Source organism: Numenius arquata, chromosome 11 (genome assembly GCF_964106895.1).
Source record: "Numenius arquata chromosome 11, bNumArq3.hap1.1, whole genome shotgun sequence".
In the NCBI taxonomy this organism is placed as follows: domain Eukaryota; kingdom Metazoa; phylum Chordata; class Aves; order Charadriiformes; family Scolopacidae; genus Numenius; species Numenius arquata.
In genome coordinates, this window is record NC_133586.1 from 40,736,672 (window position 1) to 40,759,061 (window position 22,390).

The 22,390-nt window shown below is 44.8% G+C and overlaps 2 protein-coding genes across 8 annotated transcripts in view; both read right to left on the bottom strand.

Moving 5' to 3' along the window:
- Positions 1-40: 40 nt before the first annotated feature.
- Positions 41-11,694, bottom strand: PKD2L2 (polycystin 2 like 2, transient receptor potential cation channel). The gene is made up of 14 exons (XM_074156132.1): positions 11,637-11,694; positions 11,304-11,405; positions 10,880-11,013; positions 9,380-9,639; positions 8,408-8,629; positions 7,571-7,799; positions 6,886-7,056; positions 4,739-4,920; positions 3,558-3,678; positions 2,935-3,036; positions 1,704-1,783; positions 1,554-1,623; positions 619-728; positions 41-164 (listed from the first exon to the last, which is right to left on the bottom strand). The coding sequence occupies exons 1-14, from the start codon at positions 11,692-11,694 to the stop codon at positions 41-43; spliced, it is 1,965 nt and encodes a 654-aa protein (XP_074012233.1).
- Positions 11,695-13,110: 1,416 nt separating this feature from the next.
- MYOT (myotilin) overlaps positions 13,111-22,390 on the bottom strand; it is a 34,329-nt gene continuing 25,049 nt past the window's right edge. For 6 of the 7 annotated variants that reach the window (XM_074156597.1, XM_074156596.1, XM_074156601.1 and 3 more), the window contains 8 exons: positions 22,180-22,330; positions 19,630-19,731; positions 17,498-17,547; positions 16,798-16,930; positions 15,428-15,635; positions 14,789-14,954; positions 14,128-14,261; positions 13,111-13,708 (listed from right to left, as the gene is read on the bottom strand). In XM_074156597.1, coding sequence (XP_074012698.1) covers positions 13,536-13,708; positions 14,128-14,261; positions 14,789-14,954; positions 15,428-15,635; positions 16,798-16,930; positions 17,498-17,547; positions 19,630-19,731; positions 22,180-22,330 — 1,117 coding nt within the window. In that variant the 3' untranslated portion in view covers positions 13,111-13,535. Of the gene's footprint in view, positions 13,709-14,127; positions 14,262-14,788; positions 14,955-15,427; positions 15,636-16,797; positions 16,931-17,497; positions 17,548-19,629; positions 19,732-22,179; positions 22,334-22,390 lie in introns of all 7 variants that reach the window. The other variant, XM_074156598.1, reaches the window with a different exon arrangement.

The window sequence follows — 22,390 nt, forward strand, 5'->3', positions numbered from 1 at the left end:
AGAGTCAGGCCGTCTCTGTTACCAGGTGAGCTCATGCGTTTCACTGCCATTTTGTCATCTCGCTTGAAGTACCCTTCACTTGTTGCATGGCTTCCACAACTTTCTTTAACATTCGATTAGTGTGTGCTAATTCATTGCCCAACAGGGATGTGTACCTGTAGAGCCTACAACACACAAACACAGCAGCACCTCCTTGAGAAGGTGCTGCCCTTCAACTTGCCTTTGCTGCCTTCCTCTCTCCTCCCCGTGTCAGCCGCCAAAGGGCCGCGTCCTGAAATACCCTTCGCAAACACAAGGTCTTACAGCCTCTGTCCCCTCCCTGGGCAGCCACAGGGAGATGTTCCAGAAGAGTGACAATATTTTAAATTCTCGTCTCACCTCATTCTTCACTAATGTCCTTACAAGCTGCTCTGCTAAAGTCTTTCATGTCTTTCTTCCCTCCCTGAGGGCAGCTGTTGGCAGCCGGTATAACAGCACTTAAAATATCCTAAAATCACTGACTTTGCATTGATCTCCTGTCCCTCAGGTTGTCACTGGGTGAGGGTTTCAGCCAGGACTGCGGCTGCAGCTGCCTGGGGATAGGGAAGAGGCTGCAAGAACAGACGGGCACACACTTACCGATGAAAATCTGCAGTGGAGACGTAGCTCTGAGCCGGGCCTGAGCCCACGCTGCCAGCAGGGGGATGCTTCCACTCAGGGTCCCCTTCCTTCGATGGCTCCGGATGGCTCTATTCAACACCAAAGGGATTAAAAACAAAACCACGCAAACCAACAGCAAGATCACAAAGCCAGCATGGCTCACTGGGACACCTGTGACATGAGTCACTCCTGCAGGGAGGGGGCATGCACGCGGGAAGAGACAGACGCAGCTTTGGGGAGAAAAATACTCTTTTCTCCATCAGAAAGTAAATTTTCCTTCTGGCCCTTCCAAAAAGACAGGATATAGGAATACACGTTTCTTTTCGGAGCTGAGAGATTGCAAGAGTTGTGTGGAATAGTGTTTCCAGCCAGCCAAGGGGCTTCTCCCTTTCCTGTTGTACAAGTGATTTTTAAAAATATATTTAGATGTACTTGCCCTGGGCTACCCCAGATCTGGAACTACCAAACACTGCGGGGAAACCTTCTTTTTGTAAAGCAAAAGGAAGCTACAGCAGTCTTTCTTCTTGCTGTGGATGCAGCCTATGACCCAACAGATTGCTGTCAAACTTGTTTCTTTTCCATACATCTGTTTCCGTTTAACATTTGGGCAAATGCCCAGCTCACAACTTTCTACCATCGCTGAGACACCCTGACCTCGCTCTACTGCCACCTCCGCTCTGGTAGTGCGTGACCTGGCCCCCGAGCAAGCTTTCCTTTGAAGTTTTGGGCACAATTAAAGATTTTTATTTATTAATAGGTCTAGCTTTTGCTGTTCCTGTGATGTTAGAAATAGCATCCTGTAGGGAAACAGCTCTTGTAAGGAACGGTGGGGACTACTGTGACTCTGTTTGTATTATTCAACTTCTGAAATATAATCAGCGCTTTTTAAGAATATAGGGAAGAATAAAGCCTACCTCTTCATTAGCCCCGGCTTCATTGGAATGCTTAGAAACGTCCTTTCCTTCACTGGCTGGTAATTCCTTGCTTGTCGAGAAGAGACAGGAGTCCTGTGAGAACAGGTCTGTGTGCGGTGCAGGGGGTAACAGCAAACGCCGAGATCCTACCTTTTCAAGCCCTCCTCCGATGAATTTTTATCCATCTCTGGTTTCTTCAACTTGAGCATGACAAGGGCCTTATTGCAGCTCTGAACACAGAGAGGGAGAGTCAGGCATGTTAATTGGCTCGTGTTTAACGAGAGACACTTCTGCACAAGGACTTGAACGCAAGGAACAAGCTGTCAGCATAATGCCATGGCAATTAAACAGAGATCCCAGCAGGCTATCGCTTTGTTCCCTTGGCTCAGCCCACAGAACTTACCCTGCTGTATCTCAAATTTGTCACGAAATCCCTAAAGGTAACAGCCAACCAAATCCGGTAAGAGTGTCTGTTTTCAAGCTTATTCAGTTTAATCTTGCTGTAGTCCAGGATAAGTCAGGGAATGAGCTTGCGTGGGGGACTCTAAGCTGTGCTGTGACCAGACTAGCTGTATCCTGGCCAGGAACTCCCCTTTCCCTTTCCTTACTAAAAGCTGGGCTTCGCAGAAGCAACATAACTTGTGTCTGCAGCATTTGTCAAATCCTCCAGGAATATTTCAGGTAGGTCCGGCTGCCAGCCCTCCCCTGCGGAGCACTCGGTGCAGGCCAGCCTGGAGAAACGCAGCCTGAACGCGCGGGTCTCTCATCCCACGCTTGTCTCAATGTTATTTACTTCGCTCCTGATGCTTTATCCCCCGGTTGAAGTTGGGTTTCCGGGCAGAGGTACTGACTTGTCCCAGCAACGGAACTGCGGGCAAGCTCTCGCCTTCAATGTATGCATTTGGTAGGAAAGGAGATCATTATTTCAAGTTGAACTGAAGAGTTAGGGAAAGATTTGTTCCCCTTTTCTACTCATTTCTGCCACATAAAAAAGGTCTAAACTTTGTGGAGTTTTAAAGGTATGTATTTCTACTTGTCTCTCCATGCAGAGAAGATCTTTAGTTTCTCAGTTTGGAAGAGCAGCAACAATAAGCTCTGAAGAAAGCTGATGACAGGATCTATCACAAACCAGGCTGGTCCTAAATACTGCTTTTAAAAGGCTGAAGTACCCAAACTCATGTGACTCTTACTGTCAGGGGCTCCTGTGGGTTTGATGAAAGGATGTCTCTGTATCTGCCAAATGTTTGTTTCAAGTGAAAAATTAAATATTAGGTGTTCTTAAATGGCTATGGCCTGTTTAAGGCTCTTTGCTAGTGATGTGGATTAGAATTCCTCCTTTTACCTTGAATTAAATGAGGTAGTTACAGAAGTGTGCACTTACCCGTCTGAAGAGGTCTCTGATCTGCAGCTCTTCACTGCTTATCAGCTGAAAGTCTGCCTTGACTTCTGAGTAGGTGTCATTTATAATAGCCAAAAACATGTTCTGCACAGGAAGGATGCAGTTAGATAATTGTTTCTGGAACTTGCATTTGTACTATGCTGGGGCTGTTGTTTTGGGGGCTGTTCCACGCTTGGGCACGTAACTAAGGGAACTGAAGAGCTTTGCTGGGTGCATGTATCCTCCTAATAGACTTAAATTAAAGGATGGGAATATTTTGGGAGACAAATCACTTATTTCCCACCTGCAGTATCAGCTAGAAAGCCCAGTTCCTTGGAGGTAACAGATTTCCTGTTGTATACCTGTAGCTTTTTCAGATGGTGTTTCAATCTGAAGTAATTAATGGAAACATCAATATGATAAAGAAAACCTGCACCTACACGGTCCCATCAAAGCCTCTCTTTAACCTTCCCACCTGACAAGGCTGACATTATGCAGATTTCAAGAGCATCCAATTAAGCTTTCAGAAATTTAAACCTCAAGAAACAAGCGGTGCAGTCGATTGAAAGGTGCAACGTGCTCATTTTGTGGTGCAAAAGGATAACCATTTTTGAGATGATACCTACCAGCAATACGAAGAACACAAAGAATACAAATGTGATGAAGTAAATAGGTCCAAGGATTCTGTTTGCATCTTCTATGGCTTGAAAATTAAAATCTCCCAGCACAATACGGAACTGCGTAAAGCTGGAAGCAAAAAATACCAGAATGAGGTCGACTGGCTTCTCCTAAAGAGATGTATTGTTAAGCATTATTGAAAAGAAAAAAAAGGCAATAGATACAATTGAGACTGATTCACTGTTACCTTTGTCACTGCAATCAAAAGGCCAGGATAATACTGCAATGGTAAATTGGGCATCTAGCATATATTTGAGAATTTGAAAGTACAAAGGAATTTTTAAATGGCTTTTATGAGCAAATACATTCATTCTGAATAAATCACCTCGTTTTGGCTCTGGGGGTTTCTTTGAAATTATTTCCCTTCTGTTCTAGCCTCATGATCCCTTATCTTCTGTTAGTACAGAAGGTAACAGTAAGGCCCCTATGACCCCCTCTAGGGGATTTTATTTCTAGCTAAGACAAATATTTCTCTGTATTGCAGCATCTTAGAACTATCTCACGTCCAAGTAGATCCAAAATGAGCTATTTTTCTAGTTTAGAAGTGCCTTAATTTTACATGAAAAGCTGCTTTCAAACAATCTGGTACAGTACAGATCTCTCTAAGTTGTAAGAAATGTAGCCGTGGGCTAAAACATAGGGCATGCTGCTGGGGACAGATCAGGGTTGCTACAAGGTACAAGGACCATCAAAACCAGTTCCAGCTGGCACCTGGAATTGATCTGATGCTGCTATAGTGAGTGGCTGAAAAAAATTCTGGGGAAGACAGTAAGAGAGCCAGCAGATGGGATTTGGGGACTTCTGGCTACGCAGCTGGATGTTTTTGTTCCTGTTTGCAAAGGTGGTTACACGTGGCAAAGTTGTGTTGAGAACTGTTGGGACTAGCAGCTCCATTGGGTGAAGTTTCCCCTTCTCGTGCTTCCCTGAACTGTTTAATGTACACACGGTCTCTTCTGAACATTTTTTTTAAGGTTCTGGGAAACAGATTGCATAGACGACAACACTGGGTTTGCTCTATGAATTAAGCTCAATGTTGGAAACCTTTACTCTTCAGTTCTACCCAGCAGAAACTGGTTTGTGCCCGCACCAACTGGGGGTTTTGTATCAAAAAGTTCAGAAAGTAGCATACATGCAGTTTTGGAAACTGGAAAACTCTTCAACTTGCAAGCCAAAGACCAGATAGCCTAACTGGGCGTAGGCAAAGAAAACGATGAAGAACATGATGGCAAATCCAAGGATGTCTTTGGCGCAGCGAGATAAAGTGGAGGACAGCTGTGTCATGGTTTTGTTAAAGCTTACGTATTTAAATATCTGCAAGAGAACAGAACATATTGTTATTGAGGGATCAAAATATATTGCAACTTCTTAAAAGAATTTCTGGAATGTTACCTGTAACTGTAATTTACAGATTAAGTCTTACCTAGAAATAAGTTGTGTGGTGTGTACCTGTAAGGAGAACTAGGACTGGCTGTGTTTCTGCAGAAGATGAATATTCTGCAGGGCAAATATGGGTTAAAGCTAGTAGTGCGTGGACAGGCCTTTGCTGGGTACTGGTATGTGCCATCAGCTCTACTAGATATTGAGATCGGTGACAAGTGTTGTCCCTCAGGGGTCCGTATTGGGACCAGTACTGTTCATTCAATATCTTCATCAATGACATAGATAGCGGGATTGGGTGCACCCTCAGCAAGTTTGTGGACAACACCAAGCTGTGTGGTGCGGCTGACATGCCTGAGGGAAGGGGTGTCATCCAGGGGGACCTGGACAGGCTGGAGAAGTGGGCCCATGTGAACCTCTTGAGGTTCAACAAGGCTAAGAGCAGGGTCCTGCTCCTGGGTCGGGGAAACCCTTGCTATCAATACAGGCTGGGGATGAAGGGATAGAGAGCAGCCCTGAGGAGAAGGAATTGGGGGTGTTGGTTGGTGAGAAGCTCAATGTGTGCTGGCATCTAGTTGAAGATGTCCCTGCTCGTTGCAGGGCGGGGGGACTAGATGGCCTTTACAGGTCTCTTCTGACCCAAACTATTCTATGATTCTATGACCCCTGCTCAAGGAGACTGCAAGACATACCACCCTCCTGTATCTGAGGATTCCCCGACGGCCTGAGTTGGTAAGGAGCTCTCCTTTACTTTGGGTCTGAAACAAGGCCTGAACAAAAGCCTTATTCAATGACAGTCATCAATTATAAACACAGTTGTCCTACTAAATTAACAGTAATCAGTCTGAGGGGAGGATGATGCAGGGGGAACGTGCAGCTGGGGTACAGAATGGATGCAATGAGGAAGACTGTCCACAGAACTGGTTAACGGCCAGTTCTCCCAAACAGCTTCTTCCTGCAGCCTGGGCCTGGGAGGTGGAAGAAGCCAAAAGCCTGTTTATTTTAAAAGGACCTGACCTTTCACGACAGCTTATGTTCAGGTACTTGGGGCATGACATGGAAAGCTCCTCTGGCAGATGTGAGCACCTTCCCTGTCTGTTTTCCTGCTGCTTTGTGCTGGGTGTTTTACAAATGCCTTAGAGGAAAGAGGGCCTGGAAGCAGCCTGGGATCAGGCAAAGCTTTGGGAAGTTTGATCCAGTCACTGGGAACACTGAGGCCATCCAAACCAAAGTCACTGCCGTCTGCTGGGTGCAGATCCCAGTCAGAGCCAGTAGGATTTAGTAGATTAGGGTCAGTGGTGTGCGAACGTGCAGGACTGCATGGTTTGGCCCCAGAGCACCTGGTTAGGAACAAAAGTAGCCCCTAATCTTAGAGAAGTTTGCTACTCTGGCCAGAGATCAGCAAATCTATTTGCAACTCTGAAATTAAAGGTGTCCTGGCGCAAAGCCACTTCTGAAACAAGTTCAGACACATTTTGCCTTCCTCTGCAGTTAAAAACTAGCTATTGTTTTCATTGCTTTTGGCCACAAAAGCTATGAAATAGCTTCACCTATTACAGCCCGTGCCATCTGTGTAGGTCAGGCTGTGACCTGGATAATATTTGGTCCAGGAAAAGACTGAGTTTGAGGAGGCTGTTTGGCCATGGTAATTTCCCAGCTGCTCCAATACAGACAGCTGCCCACGTGCAAATTTTTTTTTTTTAGATGGGCTTGGAATTTGTGTGACCCGTGTTTATGAGAAGGAGGTAATTTTAAACTCTTCTGGAATCTTATAAACAAAATTCTCCTTTTTAGCCCCACCTTTGCAATTTAGCCATGAAAAAGTAAAAGTCAACATTTATGCTATGCTTAGAAACACTATGACTCTCGAGTACAAAAAAAGGGAGTAAGAACCAATACCTTAATCCAAGCAAAGAAGACGTTGACAGCAATCAAGTTGTTGTAAAGGACTTGCCAGAATGCAAGGAAATAGAAGTCTGGATATTCACTGGGGTCAGACAGCAGCTCTTCCATTAGCAGGGACACTTCTACAGTGCGGTAGATGTTGAAGACAATGGCAAGGATGGATACCTGAAGGAAAGCAGGAGCAAGTGAAACTGAAGTCCAGCTACACCCCCTCTCTTCAGACTTGTCACTTTGCACAGGAAAGACTGTACTGATTTCACAAGGTCCTTGGTTAGATCTGAAGAACCTGAGCTTTTTAGATGTTTTGTCATAAACTGCATATATGAGACCTTATTGGCCAAATCATTTGTAATTGTACTGTGATAATTCTGGGCTTGTGCTATTAACACGCTGCATACATTGTAATTTTACTGTGTTAGCTCCGCTATGCACTAGTGCTTCCCCGCTCTGCAAAAATTAAGGCTAAAACAAGCAGGGGGGATAATGAGTAGAAAGGACACGGAGCCACAGCAAGGCTAGAAAAGAGCTCAAGTGTGCTGAAGCATGGTGGGCCTGGTGGCCTCTTCAGGTGGCCTCTTCTCTGCAGACACAGATTTGGTCTGCTCTGGCTCATTGGTTGTCCATCCACCGCTAGCCTTGGCTGGTGAGCACAGAAAGTGAAAGTTGAGGGGTAGCTCACCACCAGCAGCAGCACGTCCAGACAGTTCCAGGCACTTCTGAAATATTTCAGTTTGAGTTCTACTAGCTTTTTAGCTTCCTGGATTATGAATGTAATGATGAAAAGGCAAAAGGTGATTTCACAAAAAGCCAGGAAGTAGTCATAATACGTGACGTATCTGAGGAGCTTCACGGAGTAGGTATGTGAGGAGGTGAGAGCACCCCCTGTGGCAGGGAACTCTACCACCAACCTGGAAAAAATCGGGGACTGGTGTTAGTTACCATCCTTTTAAATCATCTCAGCCCTTAATTTTCTAATATTAATTGCTACTACATTAATAATACCTTACTGGAACTCCCACACCTGCAAGATCTTCTTGTAGGGTACACTAAGGGTTACACTAAGTCCCCCATTAAAAGAGTATGACGTGCTAGTGAAGGTTGAGGGGGGAAAACGAGAAGCTCTTGGGATACCCAAACTATACCGTTTGGTTAAATCTTTAAAGAAACTGTCTCTCAGAAGACCTAACGTTCACCCTACCCTGAGTCTTTTCCCTCCACTAGCTGACAACCAGACTAATAATCCAGTCCTTGCAAAAGGCTATGAAATCTATTCCAACTGACAGCAGCAACCAGACGTACAGACCAGACACTAAATATTACAAAAAAAATGGAAAGGATCTGGGTCTGCTCCTTCCACTAACTGAATTTCTGCATTTTTAGTGAATTACTCTCTTGTCAGCCGCGACCCGAGAAATGTGGCTGCATACACCTGAGGTGACCAGCCTTTCCTCGCGTCCTTATGGAAGCATTATGCCTCAGTATTGGGATTTCACGTGGAGTAAAGGTAAGAAGTCACCTGACTATACAGAAGAGGTTTATGTTAGCATTATATGTTGAGAAATCAACAAATACGATTCTGGTTCCTCTAGTGAGCCAGTTGTTCTGCCTGAGAAACACCAACTTCTCCAGGCTCTTCTCCTTCGATTGAGGTAAGTTGAATATATATCCTCCACTGCTGTACAAGCCCATAGATCCCCAGTACCACGGGGAGAGCGAGGAGGCTGAGGTGTATTTCCATCTATCAGAAAAAGGGAAAACAGGTCAGCTTACGGAAACTGAAGTAAGTTTTAACTTTTATTTTATACAATCCTTGTTAGTTCTTGTGTTCTTCTGCATCCAAAACTGACCATTTTAGCCAGACCTTTAAATGACACTTTTCTTTACATGAAGTACGCATGAGACATACAGCCTTAAGATATTCCCATTTCTTTTATTTGGCTACTCAGTACATTCACAAAACAGCGATTGATTATGAATCTGGATTTCGCCCAACGTGGGCCAGACAGTTTATTACCTTAAAACCTTTATAGATAAACGGAATATCTCTGGTTTACGTAGTTCATTGTTACTGTGGCATGTTCACATGTTCTTTCATTGCGTTAAATCGATGCGAAATGAAGTGTGTGAAGCAGGCCTTTTGGCTCTGTTTCCACAGCATTTTAGCATGATCCCAGTTTATAAACATGTGATTTAAATTCAGGCCTCACATAATTGAGCATCTCTCCAGAGATGTTAGTGGAGATAGGCCCATTAACATGTACTTTTGCTGAACTGGGCTCGCTGTTTCCAGTTCTTCCTGTCTCTCCGCTATAAATTTCCCATGCCAAATTCCTGTCTATGATGTTGGCACAAAAACAAATCCATGGTTTATCTCAATGTAAACAAGAGAAAAAACTCAGCTAATTGCATGTACTAACTGAAGAATACCAGCATTAAGGATATGGCTATGTTTTCAAAAACATTTCTGGGCTGAAGTAGAATGACTTACTCAGAGTCGTTCTTTAGACCAAAGTCAGACCTGTCTTCAGCTTGATAACGATATTCACTGTAACAGTCCTTAAAAAAGCTATGGAAATACGGGTAGATGGAGCAAGTGTTGTTGTGAACTTTCAGCTGGCGGATCCGGGCTACTCCTAACAGCAAATTCTCATAGTAAATACGGCTGTTGTTATCCTGGACGGTTAACATCGTGGTGGTGTTATACCCTTTGTCCCAGTAAAGTCCATCCAACAGGGGTCCTTCTGCAAACTATATATGCAAGTGAGGTTAAAGTCTCAAAAGGAGATTGAAACACCACTATTACCCCACTTTCTAGCATACAAATCTGTACAGGGTTCTCAGGTTACTTATAGTTACAGAGTCTAAGCTAGAATACAAACAACTCCCACCTATGTACTGTCTTATGATATATTTACATCTTTTTGCTATGAGTCAATTCCATTCCCTATGCAATTTTATCAGAGATAGGTAATGGGATTATTCAGGTTAAGACGACAACACATGTCTGTTTGGGGTTTCATTGAAAAATTCTGCTGAATTCTAAACAAATATGTTTAAACACAAACATTATATGTTGTTTAACAAAATCTGTTGGTTATCTTAACCTCTGAAGATCTGTTGTGGGATGTATTTCTGACTAGGTTTTAGTCATCTGAATCTAAATGAAGAAGTATTTATTTTTGAAGGTGGGAAAAAAATCCCTCTTTTTCTGGGTGTTTCTTCAATGCAGATAAAGGGCTCGGGGAGAACATTATTCCGAGTACAAAATATGGCCCCGTGGTTTGGCACCATCTAAGCATGTATGACAACCATTTCCAGTGCATCAGCACACACATTGTATAGCAAGGGCTCACTGTAATATAGACTAGCAATAACAGACACCACGGTAAGAGGGGGTACAGTTGTTCCAAATGAACTGTGATAACCAGGCATTTCTATTTTTAAGGAAGAGTAGGGTGAGAAACTTTGCCTTCTGCTTTCAGCTGGGCAGTGCTGGTAATTTGGGGAAGCCCTCCACCTAGTAGTGAAAACAGAGAGAAGCGTTTTGCAGCTGCCACTGAAGTATGAGGTAAATGTAACAGCAAACCAGGTGAACCAAGATGGTATGTTTTCCTGGCTGCCCCAATGGAAATTATAAATTTTAATATTTTTTTTAACACCTGAAAGTCAAAAGAACTGTAAACCCCAAATCGTTCTGTTTTTACTGAGACTCTTTTCAGACCACGCCTAATATTGAGAACGTGATGCAGCAATTAACTGGCCTATTGTTTTCCTCCACTGATTATTCAGAAGTATCAGTATTACTGTTTGTACCCAGAATTTCTCCAAATGCATTTTTAAGAAGTTTTTTTGCCTTTCTTCAGCCGGAAGCACATCTAGCACGTAGGTTTCAGAAAAACTGTGAGACTGTATTGCTTCGGATTAACACTTGGGAGCTTCTTCACTTGTTCGCTCTCCAAGGAAGCATCTTTGCAATGAAAACCCTTACCCTCCAGAAATCAGCTCTGCTCTCGATTTTCCCGAAACCGCTGTGGCTGTCCTCAGAGTAGGGCGGCTCCAGGAAGAGCTGGGACATGACTTTGTTGAGGTAGTACATCTCCGTGCTCACCATGCCGAACGTCACTGGAAAAAAAGGGGCAAAGAGGGGGGATGCTTGCAGGCTGGAGTCAGAGCCTTCAAGAGGCTTAGGAGGATGCCGAAGGATCATTAGAGGACGACAACAGCTTCTAACCCCGCTTCCCCGCTTCCATTGTCATTAGGTCATGCTGCTAGAAAAAGGCGGTCAGAGCAATTCCGACTGAAGGGACACTTTTGGGTGGAAGACAGGCGGTGTAAGGAGTAAATACTGCAAGAGGTACAGCTTACACATTTAATTATTTGTAGATGGTCACCTCAGTCATTTGACGACTTACGTATACAGAGGTCCGTCAGGAAAAAGATGTAGATGACCAGCTCCCGCAGGGTGGTTTTCAGCTCCAGTTCTCTGCTGACACTGATTCGGGGTTTTGCAGCACCTGGTCGGGGAAATGGCAGCGGGGGCAGAGGGGTGTCAGAGGAGGGAGCCCTCAATCCCCGCCGAGCCCCGCAGCCCTCTATCCTCCCGCGGGGGCGGCGGGCCGAGGCCGGGCTGTGCCGTAGGGGCTCGGCGGGGACCCGGGGTAACGGCGGCTGAGGGGGGCCCGGGCGGCGCCCGGCCCTGAGGGGAGCGGGTCTCGCTCTGAGGGGACCGGGGCCGCCTCACCCACCGCTGCCGCTCAGCCTCCGCTCCACGGCGGGCCGCTGCCGCGCTGTTGACGGCTCCATGGGTGGCCGGGCCGGGGCGGCTGCCGGCGTTCCCCTGTTTGAATCCCAACGATTCCCCCGCCTCGGGCCGGTTCCCCTCAGCGCCTGCGGGAGGGCTCGGGCTGGGCAGCGGGGCCGGAGCTGGGGTGCCGCGGGCTGTCCGTGGCAACCGGCGGGGCGCTGCCCCTCACGCCCTCGGAGCTTTTACTGTTATCGTTATTTTTATTGCTGTTAGTGGCGTTGAGCGGGTCTGTCCCGTCCTGGCCCCTGCCGAGCCCCCCCCCGCAGGGCGGCAGCAGTAGGGCCTGGTAGAGCCCGCGCTTCCCGCTCCCCCCTTGGCAGCCCTTCCTTCGGGGGACGGGAAGTTAAACCATAAATTGCAGCGTCTGGGTGCTTCCAGGCTGAGTTCAGGCAATTAGGAAATTCCCTTCCCGCCGTGAGGAGCGGCAGGGAACGTAGGATATGTTCATTTAAATGTATATTAATGCAAACACTGTATGTTCGGGTGGTGCTGGGGCTCCCAGCCCTGACAAGATGTTGGGGTGCTGCTGGGTCAGAGCTGCCAGCGCCGGTACCGCACCCCTGCCCGGGCATCGCAGCAGCTTTATGTTCCAAAAAAGCCTATGGACAAACTGGGTGTCAGTCTGCATTTATCAGCCCAAACCCAAAAAGATCATGGCAGGGTGGGGGGAGTTAAGTATTTGAGTGTATTTCACTGCTGGGACAGCCCAGAGAAGTGTGGTGGTAGAGCTTGCAGGATTTCCTTGGGAGTTTAATAGTCAGTGTTGTGCAGCTCAGACTTGGGGTTTTATTTAATGTACAGCAGCATGGGGTGAAGCTGAGGCCTTATTTTTTTGTGTTCTGGAAGATGCTCCTGCGGTTTGCTGACCCACAGCATCGTTACCGTGCGCCCCCCGGGAGGAGTTCAGGCCAGTTTCACCCTCACAAATTTTCCTGTAGCAAGTACAGTTGAAAGAATCTTCAGAGAGTAGGTTTGTTGGAGTTTGGCGAAATCTGGTTTCACGGTATTATTACCTTGAGCAAGGTGGCTGTGAGTAGCAGCACACAAACCATTTGGATGATTCAAATCAACAGGTTGTTGGGAGCCAACAGACAGATAAGTGACAGCCACTCCTTGGTTAAAGGAGCCAGGAAGGAAAACATGGTAGACTTAACACTTCATATTATACAGGGCAGCTTTTGAGTCAAGTGGGCAAGGAGAAAAAAAATTGATTTTTTAACACTAAAACAGCCTTATGGAGCTAAGTGTAAAGTGTCAGCATCTGGTTTATGCTAAATAGTTTATAGCTACCGGGGAGCAGACAGGAGAGGGGACCAGTGACAGACTTAGTAGGGCAAGAATCCATCTTTGCTGGGCTACAGCTGATGCCAGACATCCGTAAGCAGGTATTAACAGATCAAGGAAGAGTCACAGCTGATGGTGGTTATTTAAAATTTTATTTGCCTCTAATTTATTCTCATAGAAACACTCTAGTCTATTTGGTTTTAGTATTCAGACAGTACAGACTTCTGATATTATCAAGAGTGATATTAGAGAAGCAGTACAAGCCAATCTACTTTAGCATGTAACCAAGCACAGGTGGAACTAAAACCACCCACACTTGTGAAAACTAATTAGCCTGCTTTCTTAGGCTTTATAGTTAAAATACAATACTCAGTAAATGGTTATAATCACCAAACCATATAAATAAAATCTAACAGGGTAAAATAGGAACACCTGAATGTGCAAGAGTCAAAGTAAAAATATGTAGATTGCTCTAATTAGCAAAATACCTATCACCAGTTAACTGCATCTATGTTGTAAGTGTCTCTTATGGGTGTGAGTTTCTCTTTGTTTCCGGTTAAAGTTCATCACTTTCATACAGTCCAGACTGCTCAGCCAAACGCTGAAACTCTCCTTCTGGTGAGAAAGCTTGTTTCACATCCAGTCCTCTGCCGTTAAGTGCCAAATACTTGCTAAAAGTTGGTCGAACCCGTAACTGCTTTGGGGCTGGAACTGGCTTGTTTGCATGTGCTGGAAGAGAGAAAAAAGCCTCTTTCAGTCTTTTCCCAGGCTGTGGAAAGACCCACAGTAGAGCAACCTAATTGCTTTTCATCTGCAACATAAATCACCAAACTCTTAGGAATAATTTGTCAGTCAAACCTATCTCTCAGACACCAGGGATTTATATTCACCCTCCTTCTTGGTATCAATCAAGTTGGAGTCTTTAAAAGTGCAGATAGCAGATGTAGACAATGTGCAAAGGACATATCACAGTGTCTTGGTACTAAACAAAAAAGTTTTTCCCGGGATAGTTGCTTTTTGTCTAGTTCAGTATCTTTGGAAAGAAATCCTCCCAGCAGTCCGAGCTTCGTTAGGTTAATCTTGAGGTTCTGCTCTGAATACAAGTGCCAGTGGCAGTTTTGGTTGTGGCCCTGTGATGTGGTACTTACTTGCAACCTCCAGCCTGGCATGGCATGTGGCCACTCCTGCTCCGTTGACAGCAGATACGGTGTACCAGCCGGCATCTTTCTTGTTTGCATTATGAATCAGGAGGCAAATCCTTCCAGTATTGTCATGTAACAAGCTGAAAAAAAATTAAGGTGTTTATGTGTAAGTGCGTGGAGGGAGAGAAGACATTGAAATCAGAGGGTGAGTTTATGTGCTGAGGAGCTGAGAAAGCCCTGGAACAATTCTTGCAGGGCACTGCAAACTATTTAGACATAAAAAACTACATTTGTGTTACGAGACAGCAGTGATTCACAACATGATACCATTCAGTTGGCCTCAAGGCCTTCCTGGAGCTCTGTAGCCTCAGAGCATGAGAAATGCATTGCATGTTTCTGTCTTAAAGCCATACTTCTCCGTGGGCCTTGTAACTGCTGATAGAATTCAGAGCGGCATCTGGTCACAGTTTTCTTTCTGTGCCCTCAAAACAAGACTCTGAGCCTCATGCCTGTCCAGCACATGGGCCTGTTCACCACGTTTCATAAACGAGGGATGGATCTAGCTTTCCAGCTTGCTGCTTTTAGAAACCAGCCAATTCAATTTTAACTTAACAAATACCGGTTATTGTTTTCTAACACACCAATGGCCAACTCATTAGTAGGATACCTTATTCGGTCTGTATTATATTGTACCATTTCGTTGTTTCTTTTCCAGTAAATCCGGGGTGTTGGAATAGCAGAGATCTGGCATTCGAGTCTGGCTGTATCTCCTTCAAAAACCTTTTTGCTTTGTGGCTTGAAGACGAAAGTTGGAGGCGTGTGATGTTCTTTTGCTAAATTAAAGAGGAAAGATAAGGAGGAGTTACTGTAAGTACTGAACACTAATATCAGGCTTGCTTTTTAAAATTTCAGAGTGCTAAATTCAGGAGGGTGCATGTTCCTTACTGCAACTCCTTAGCCTATAGGCAATTCCCATGAGCGTGAGGGTGTAGAAGACACAATCCACTTTAGAAGGAGAGTCAATCAACATATATTGTCAATTTTGGGAAATTAATAACTCCCAAATTCTGGACATCCCAATACCTCTAAATATCCCACTAGAAGTGCTTTGAAGAAATATGGCATCCCAGATGTCTGTATTATAATAGTCTTGGAAAAGGTAAGAAGTTTGTTATCACTTAAGCCTGAATGTCTGGAGATCTGCCTCTGCCTCTTAATTGTTTTAAGTCTCAAACACAGGGAGAAGGCATTAGATTACTGAGGTTTTCTATGTGTGTCAGGTAATTATCAGTGCTCTCAGTCTTACCAATTACTTCCACTTTTACTGTGAAAGACGCTTCTCCTGCACGGTTGACAGCCACACATTCATATGTCCCTGCGTCAGAAGATTTGACTGCTTCAAAAATAAATGAATGGAATCCCTTTTCTGACACTATCATTTTATGGAACTGATCTTGATGAACCATCCTTCCGTTCTGATACCACATCACATCTGGAGTAGGCAGCCCACTAACCTGTGAAGGAGAGGAAAGCGGTGAAGAATTAAACAGCTTTAAGATAATAAAAGCCCTTCAATGCTATAGGGAGTTTGATGTCGATAGATGATCAACTCATGATCCTACTGCAAAATTTTACTGTCTTTTTTTTTTTTTTTTACTTGTCTCTTACTGTCTAGTTCTGAATATTAATGTGGTGCTGCACAGAGAGGATGGTTTGTGAAGTCCCATGGAAAGATGATCTTTAGCTACGATGCAGTAGATGCTGTTCCTGCCACCTCTTGTTGTTCCCATCCTGTAAGGTAGTTTTAATTAGGCCAAAGATACTCGTTTTGGATTCATAGAAGGGGGGAACTCACTCTTTTAGTCTCGCAGTTAGCACCATCAGCAGTACTGGCATCCATACTGTTTTGATAACGTATATAAGTAAACTGTCCTGCAGACATGCTCTAGGCTGTCCATGACATTGAGGAGTTAAGCAATTTGCAGCAAAATGGCTCAAGGTCATGCCTAAGTCTGGCAAGAGTTTACTTAAGGAAAGAGATTGGAAGTGATTAGGAGAAACCAAGCCAAACCACAGTCAGCAAATACCCTTTGCAGTGAAGTTGCATGTGTGGAAGACCTAGGTTCTTTCTTACCCTAGGGCTGGTGCCATTGCCATGCAGTTTCAGGCCATTCTGGCATTTTATTTGTTTATAATTAGGGCACTAGCTTGCCAGATTGCCTGCTCCAGCAAAGGCACAGTTACCTCAGAGAAGACTCATTAAAGGCAGGCTAGTCCTATGCAGGCCTTGCTGGACGTATGTCCATTGAAGTCAGTGAAGTCCCAAGTGCAAAGCACAACATTCCCTCCCGAAATGCCTTCTTTCAGCGAGGCCTTAATATTCGTTCTTCCCAATGAGGTCTAGAAGGTGTTCTGTGGTGGTCCATATTTACCACTATTTAGCTTTAACCATATTCTAATGCAGCTAATCTCATTTACATTTTCCAAGGGAAAATGCTGAAATATTTAGCCACCTCCTGTTTCTTGGTTTCCGTTGCCTGGAGAGACCCTGCACCATCTGCCATTAGTGCTCTGGCTTATTAAAGCTCAAAGGCCCTGCTGCTCAGGGACCTCTCTTCATGCCACACACCCCACAGAGCAGTGCCAACGGAACTGAAAGTGAAAGGCTGGTATTACTTTAAAGTCGAGTCTGAAGAATCGCCCCTCCTCAATAATTATGTCTTCGGGCACTTGTGTAAAACGCGGCTGAAAGAACTTTTCCTGGATCGAGTCATGTCCACGATCATCTCCTCTAGAGGACGGTCTGCTCCTAAAAAGTGGACAGAAACAGTTAACTGTGTAAAAATCACCCTAGCACCAGTTACATTGAAGCACTGATTGCAGCTAGAGCTCAGCACCTTTAGGAGCCCAAAACTACAGTTCTGGGTGGCTTTTCAGCTCTACGGCATGGGTTTTGATCAACCACTTATCTTGCTCAAGTTGTTCAGTTCAACACAGAAGCATAACATAGGAAACCTTCATTTTTGGCCTAATATCCAAAAGAATTTACAAGAGCAATGTAAGCAGTGTTTCATCATGCTACATTTTGTCATTTACATTGTTGGACCTTGCTTTGACTAGAGATTAATCTAGAATACGAAGCATATTTGCCCTAGGTACGTGGGTCTTAAAACCTCGAGTGTTATGCTTAGAATTGACTGGATTAAGATCATAGACATCATCAACCATCCTCAAATGGTAATGGTATACTTGAAGTGAACGAATTTAGTAATTACTACTTTAGAAAAAGTGCTAAGTAGTGAAGTAAAACTAACATTGTCTAGAGAAGCTTGAAATAAGGTTTTGAAGAGTAGCGCAGCCCACGTTTATGCATTACCTTACATGTGTCGTAGGAACCTGCAGCCTGATGTTTTCCGCGTTCTGGTGCTTGGAAAGAGAAAGAGGAGAGGTGAGTTCACTTAGAAAGTTCTATCTATAAACTGAAGGAGAAGCCATTTTAAGTTTGTATGCTGACTGCTGCCCAAAAGCAAGCTGAATACTTCAGGAGTCATTGGGACAAGAGGTAACTGAACTTGCACCAGGAGCTAATGGACTCTCTTTTCAGCCTGGGCTTTGCCATGACAGTAACAAGTGCTATTAATAGAATGGCGCAACTTCTCATCACTCTGCACAGGTGATAGGTGCAGCACTTTTGTTTGGCACATGAGGCTTTTGGCCAGCCAATAACCTTTGTTAGAGGGGAGAAGTACTACTGGCAGTATCTAAAATGAGAGCCAAGTACGGAGTGTCCTTCCCTGTAGCAGGAATAGAAGTGGAATCGCTGGCAGGAACGCTGTATTGTGCCCGCTTAAATATGGTACCAATAGCGATGGACACATGCTGAGCTGGAAAATATTTTTCTTTCTAGATCACAGCACCAACTAAGCTTGCTGACAACTCCACAATCACATGAGTAAATCTGCTAAAGTACCCCAGATTGATGCCTGCTAGGAACTTGGATGTTTGGAAAATGCAAGCAGAGTTTATTACCAATGACTCGTTTTAGCAATGGAGTCAGATAGAGGAAATGCATGGAAATTTCTGGGGTGTTTGCATTGAGCCATTAGGATGCTTGGTTCTGTGCTCTGTAGCCCAGTCCCTTGGAATGTTTAAGCCTGAGTTTAAACTGCAAGCACAGCAGCAGTCTTCAGTTCAGGGGAGGCATTGCATTAATGAGGGTTTTGCTGGACTGAGCTCAACGCTGAGTCCAAGAGGCAATTGCTTGTATCTGCTCATTTACACAAGTTCTGTACAATTATTGCTTGTCTTGTGAAATGATGCTGTGGTGATGAAGTTGCTGATAATTCTAGTGCTCTGTTATATGGACTGACAGTGTAGTTAAGTTCCTGAGGAATCAGGAGGCTGAATGAATCGGTGACTACAATATTTAAAAATTAAGACTGAACAATGGGAAAAAGATCTCCCAAACATAAGCCAGCCTCTCCTTCCAGTACTCCTTTTTATGCAGCATTTCACACACCCTGAAAAGTTGTCAGTCATCCTGTTTTGACTGAATGTTTCCTTGTTCTCCACAAAGGATGAGGCTTCCCTTGCTCTCCGACATCCATAATATTCCCTTCTTGCCTGCTGCTGTCAGGTGATTGTTGGAGAGAAATAGCTCAAATTGCATATTCCTCTCTTGCTGTGATTTTAAGAGTCTTTTGCAAAGAGTTTTGCTAACGGCACTTTGGAAGGTGTATGCTATCCTGCTGGCTCTCTGCGTGCATGCAGCAGGAGGGATGTTTTCTTTGGCTGCACAGGTACCCAGTGCTACATCTCAGGCATTTCCACTAACTTTGGTCACAGAAGTGCCAAAGAGAGCTTTTAACTGGCCTGAATAACCAATGAATGATGTAAGTCTCCAACTAAAATGCTTTTGAAAATGCTAGTAGCAACAGATTCTTGTCTATCAGCGTGTGGGCTGCTGAAATAACTGCTTTGCCTTCTCTTAATAATTGCAGGACCCTGGAAGGGCTAAAACCCAGCTGGTCCCACCTGAAGGCCCTGACCTCTTGTAGTCAATGTCACTTATTCCAAACAGTGACAGGTGTAAATCTTGGTGTCCTGGCCAAGTCTGAGCTTGGGCTGTTAGAGAGCGGGTACCTGTATCCCTGGCTGTGCTGGTCCCTGCCTGTCACAGTCAGGGTGCAACGTGCTGTGCAGCAGCTGTTGTAATTCCTCCCTGGAGACGTCATTCCTACAGATCAGGCCCAGCAAGGGGATGGTGCTTAAATTCTGCCCCTCTACCACCACTGCCCCCAAGACCCCCCCAAATCCCTACTATACGGAGCTCTGCCAGTGAGAGCTGTCCCCTTCCCTCCCGTCTCCTGCACTGGTACCAAATAAACCCCATCTCTCTGCTCTGTTCAGGTACAATCAGGTCACCGCACAGTCACCAGGCAATCATTGTTCTAGAGACAGGTGTCCTTGTCATCCCCTGTCATCCCCCCCGCCCCCGTCCCCATTTACCTGTGCGTTCTGCATGTTGTCTTCACTTTGTGCTTCCAAAACAGATGCAGCATTTACTGGTCCGAGCAGCCTGCGAGCCATTCTTTCTTCATAAGTTAATCGCTTAAAGCAGAGTGGAGAGGAATTCTAGTCAGAAGTCCGTTTACTATTTCAGATCAGCTTGTAAGAGCACATTAATAGAGCACAGATTCAGGGTGTTGTCAATGAAAGCAGCAGCTGAATAGAAACACCACGTCTGTTCCAGAGGGTTTGCAGTCTGTGATGACCACTGAAGTCAGCCTCAATATATACAGCACTGAAATGCATAAAAGATTAAACTGCCTGTTCATCAAAGCCTCTCTAATGCCATCTGTGGCCTTGCACTCCTCCTCTTTCTCCGCTGGGATTATTTATGGGTAACTGATGGCATTATCTCAGAAGCCAGAGCAAGTCCCAGGGTACCTTTCTGTTAGCACTGGGAAAACTTCCCAAGTCATTCAGCTGTGGATTTACTTCAGGAGCTAGAGGCGTGATCCCTAGATCTAGCTAGAGGCTAGTGTCCCCTGCTCCCAAAAAAGCAAGAGCCACAGCAGAAGCAGACGCAGGCGGAGAGGAGCACCACTACCCCTGAAAGCACCAGGGAGGTTTATGGCAGCGCAACAGCTGCCTTACGAAATGCTGGGTGCTGTCTTGAGGGGAGGCAAGAATGCGTTTCAATCATGTAACAGGAAGTTCCTACAACATGGATGCAGCACACAGGGATAAATATGAGCAGAGTTAAATTCAAGTTCTGTCAGTTGTGTTACTTCAGAAGAGTACATTAGTTCCGTGAGCACAAGAACACCTGACACTTTGCTTCCCACAAAGTTTACCTTGGGTTTAGATTTTGTGATGTGAGGACAAGCTCTGATTGAATTTCTACTGTGTATGGAACATGTATGGGACTTTTCCTGGGTAGATAAGGGTTTGGGTAGGCCTGTGGGACTTTTCTTTAGAAGAGAGCGAGGCAGACCTTTTGCAAAACCTGTGAGAGCTTAATATCCCTGAGGTCGTTATGGCTATATCAAGTGTGGCTGAGATTGGCCAGTTGGTTCAGACGTTGGAGGACAAGGGGAGGAGGACACAGAGTGGTGATTGCATAAGCCTTATTTTTAGCTTCCTATGGGAAGAAAAGCTGGCTTGCAATGGCAAGCTTTCTTAGAGCAGATAGAACATTCCTGTCAGGGACACGTTAAATCAGGTTTGACCTGATATGTTGGTTTTCCTTCAATATGTAAAATTATATATATGACACAAACCTGTTCCCACTGATGATAATGGAGAAACTTCTTTCTACTTCAGGGGAAAGAAGATGGAAACTGTAAACACTGTGCTTTTACCAGTCTGCCTCCAGCCAGCAGGAAGGTTCCCACGTTAGAGACCTGCTCACTCTAGCTTGCTGTAATGTACTTCTCTACTGGTAAGCAAATTTTTCTCCCAGATTCGGATTTCTTGGTAAAGGGGATTACACTTTGTCTCTTTGCAGAATAGATAAGTAGGTACTGAGACTAAGAGACCTTCTTATAGGAGAAGGACTTGGTGATAAAAGCCTATGTAATTTATTTGAATTGTTGTTGTTCATATAAAAAGAAACCAAAGAGGTTTACCACATGTGGTGGTGGTCTCTAGAATGAGCTTTCAGATATTGGTAGTTCACAAAGTTTCTAATGGTTCGGGGTGGTTTCTTAACCCCAAAATTGAAAGCCAGGGTGAAATCATGTCTGGAGGAATGAGGGATTCTCCTTGGATTTCTAGTTGTCTGTGAATGTGATGTTCAGCAGGAACCCCAGCAGAGAGTTCAAGTTTGTGCCACTGCTCTAAGCATGTATCTTTCTCCCGACTCTAGCCTTATTAATTTAATTGCACAAATTCAAAGACAGCTTGAATGATGTGTGCTGGCCAAGAAGGTAGGATAAGAGGGAAAAGCATTAGCAGCTCAAAGTCATCTTGCTGCATCAGATGGCTTTCAGAAGTCAATGCATCCATTACTGAAGTCACAGGAGATGCAGGCATTCAGTTGCCACAGTAGATGCCTACAGACAGACTTAGAGCAACCAGGCCAGCTTTCATCTTGCACTAGCCACGTGCTGCTCCCCTACTGGGAAGGGCTGAGCTGGACCTGGCCCACCAGTACAGCTATTTGCATTCTAATAGCAAAAATAACTGTGAAGAGGGTGTTGGGAAATGATGAGGTTGGATGTAAATCTTTCAGAACCACACCTTTCACAGCAGCCCTGAGGCACGATTGAAAATGGTCACTGTTGGAAGAGGTGTTTTGACATTTCTAATGGAAAAATTCAGCTACCTCACATTGAAAGAGTATTCTGGTCATAAATGGTCATAGAACTCTTGCTGGAATCTGTTGAGGTTCTGAGTAAAGGTGTTTAGGTAGTGTTGTTCCTGCATTTCCTTCTGCTTTCAGCTCAGTTTGGAAGCTCCAACCTCTGGGGCACTAGAACTAGTCTCTGCATCCCTGTTTGCACTACCAAGAGTCAGAGCAAATTGGTTCCTTAATCAGCAGGTTTCCCTTACCTGGTTGCCATTCTGGAGAAGGTTGTCTTTGCATCGGAGTTTCTTTTCCAAGTCCTGAATGAGGGCCTCTTTTGTTCCTCGAATTTCTTGGTCTGATGTCTTCTGCATGGAGTTGATGCTAGCTTGTTTGTTATACATTGGTTGTGAGTAACTACTCGAGCAGGAAGAGAAAACAAAGTTATTCCTGTAGGTCTGCTTGACTGTTACAGCC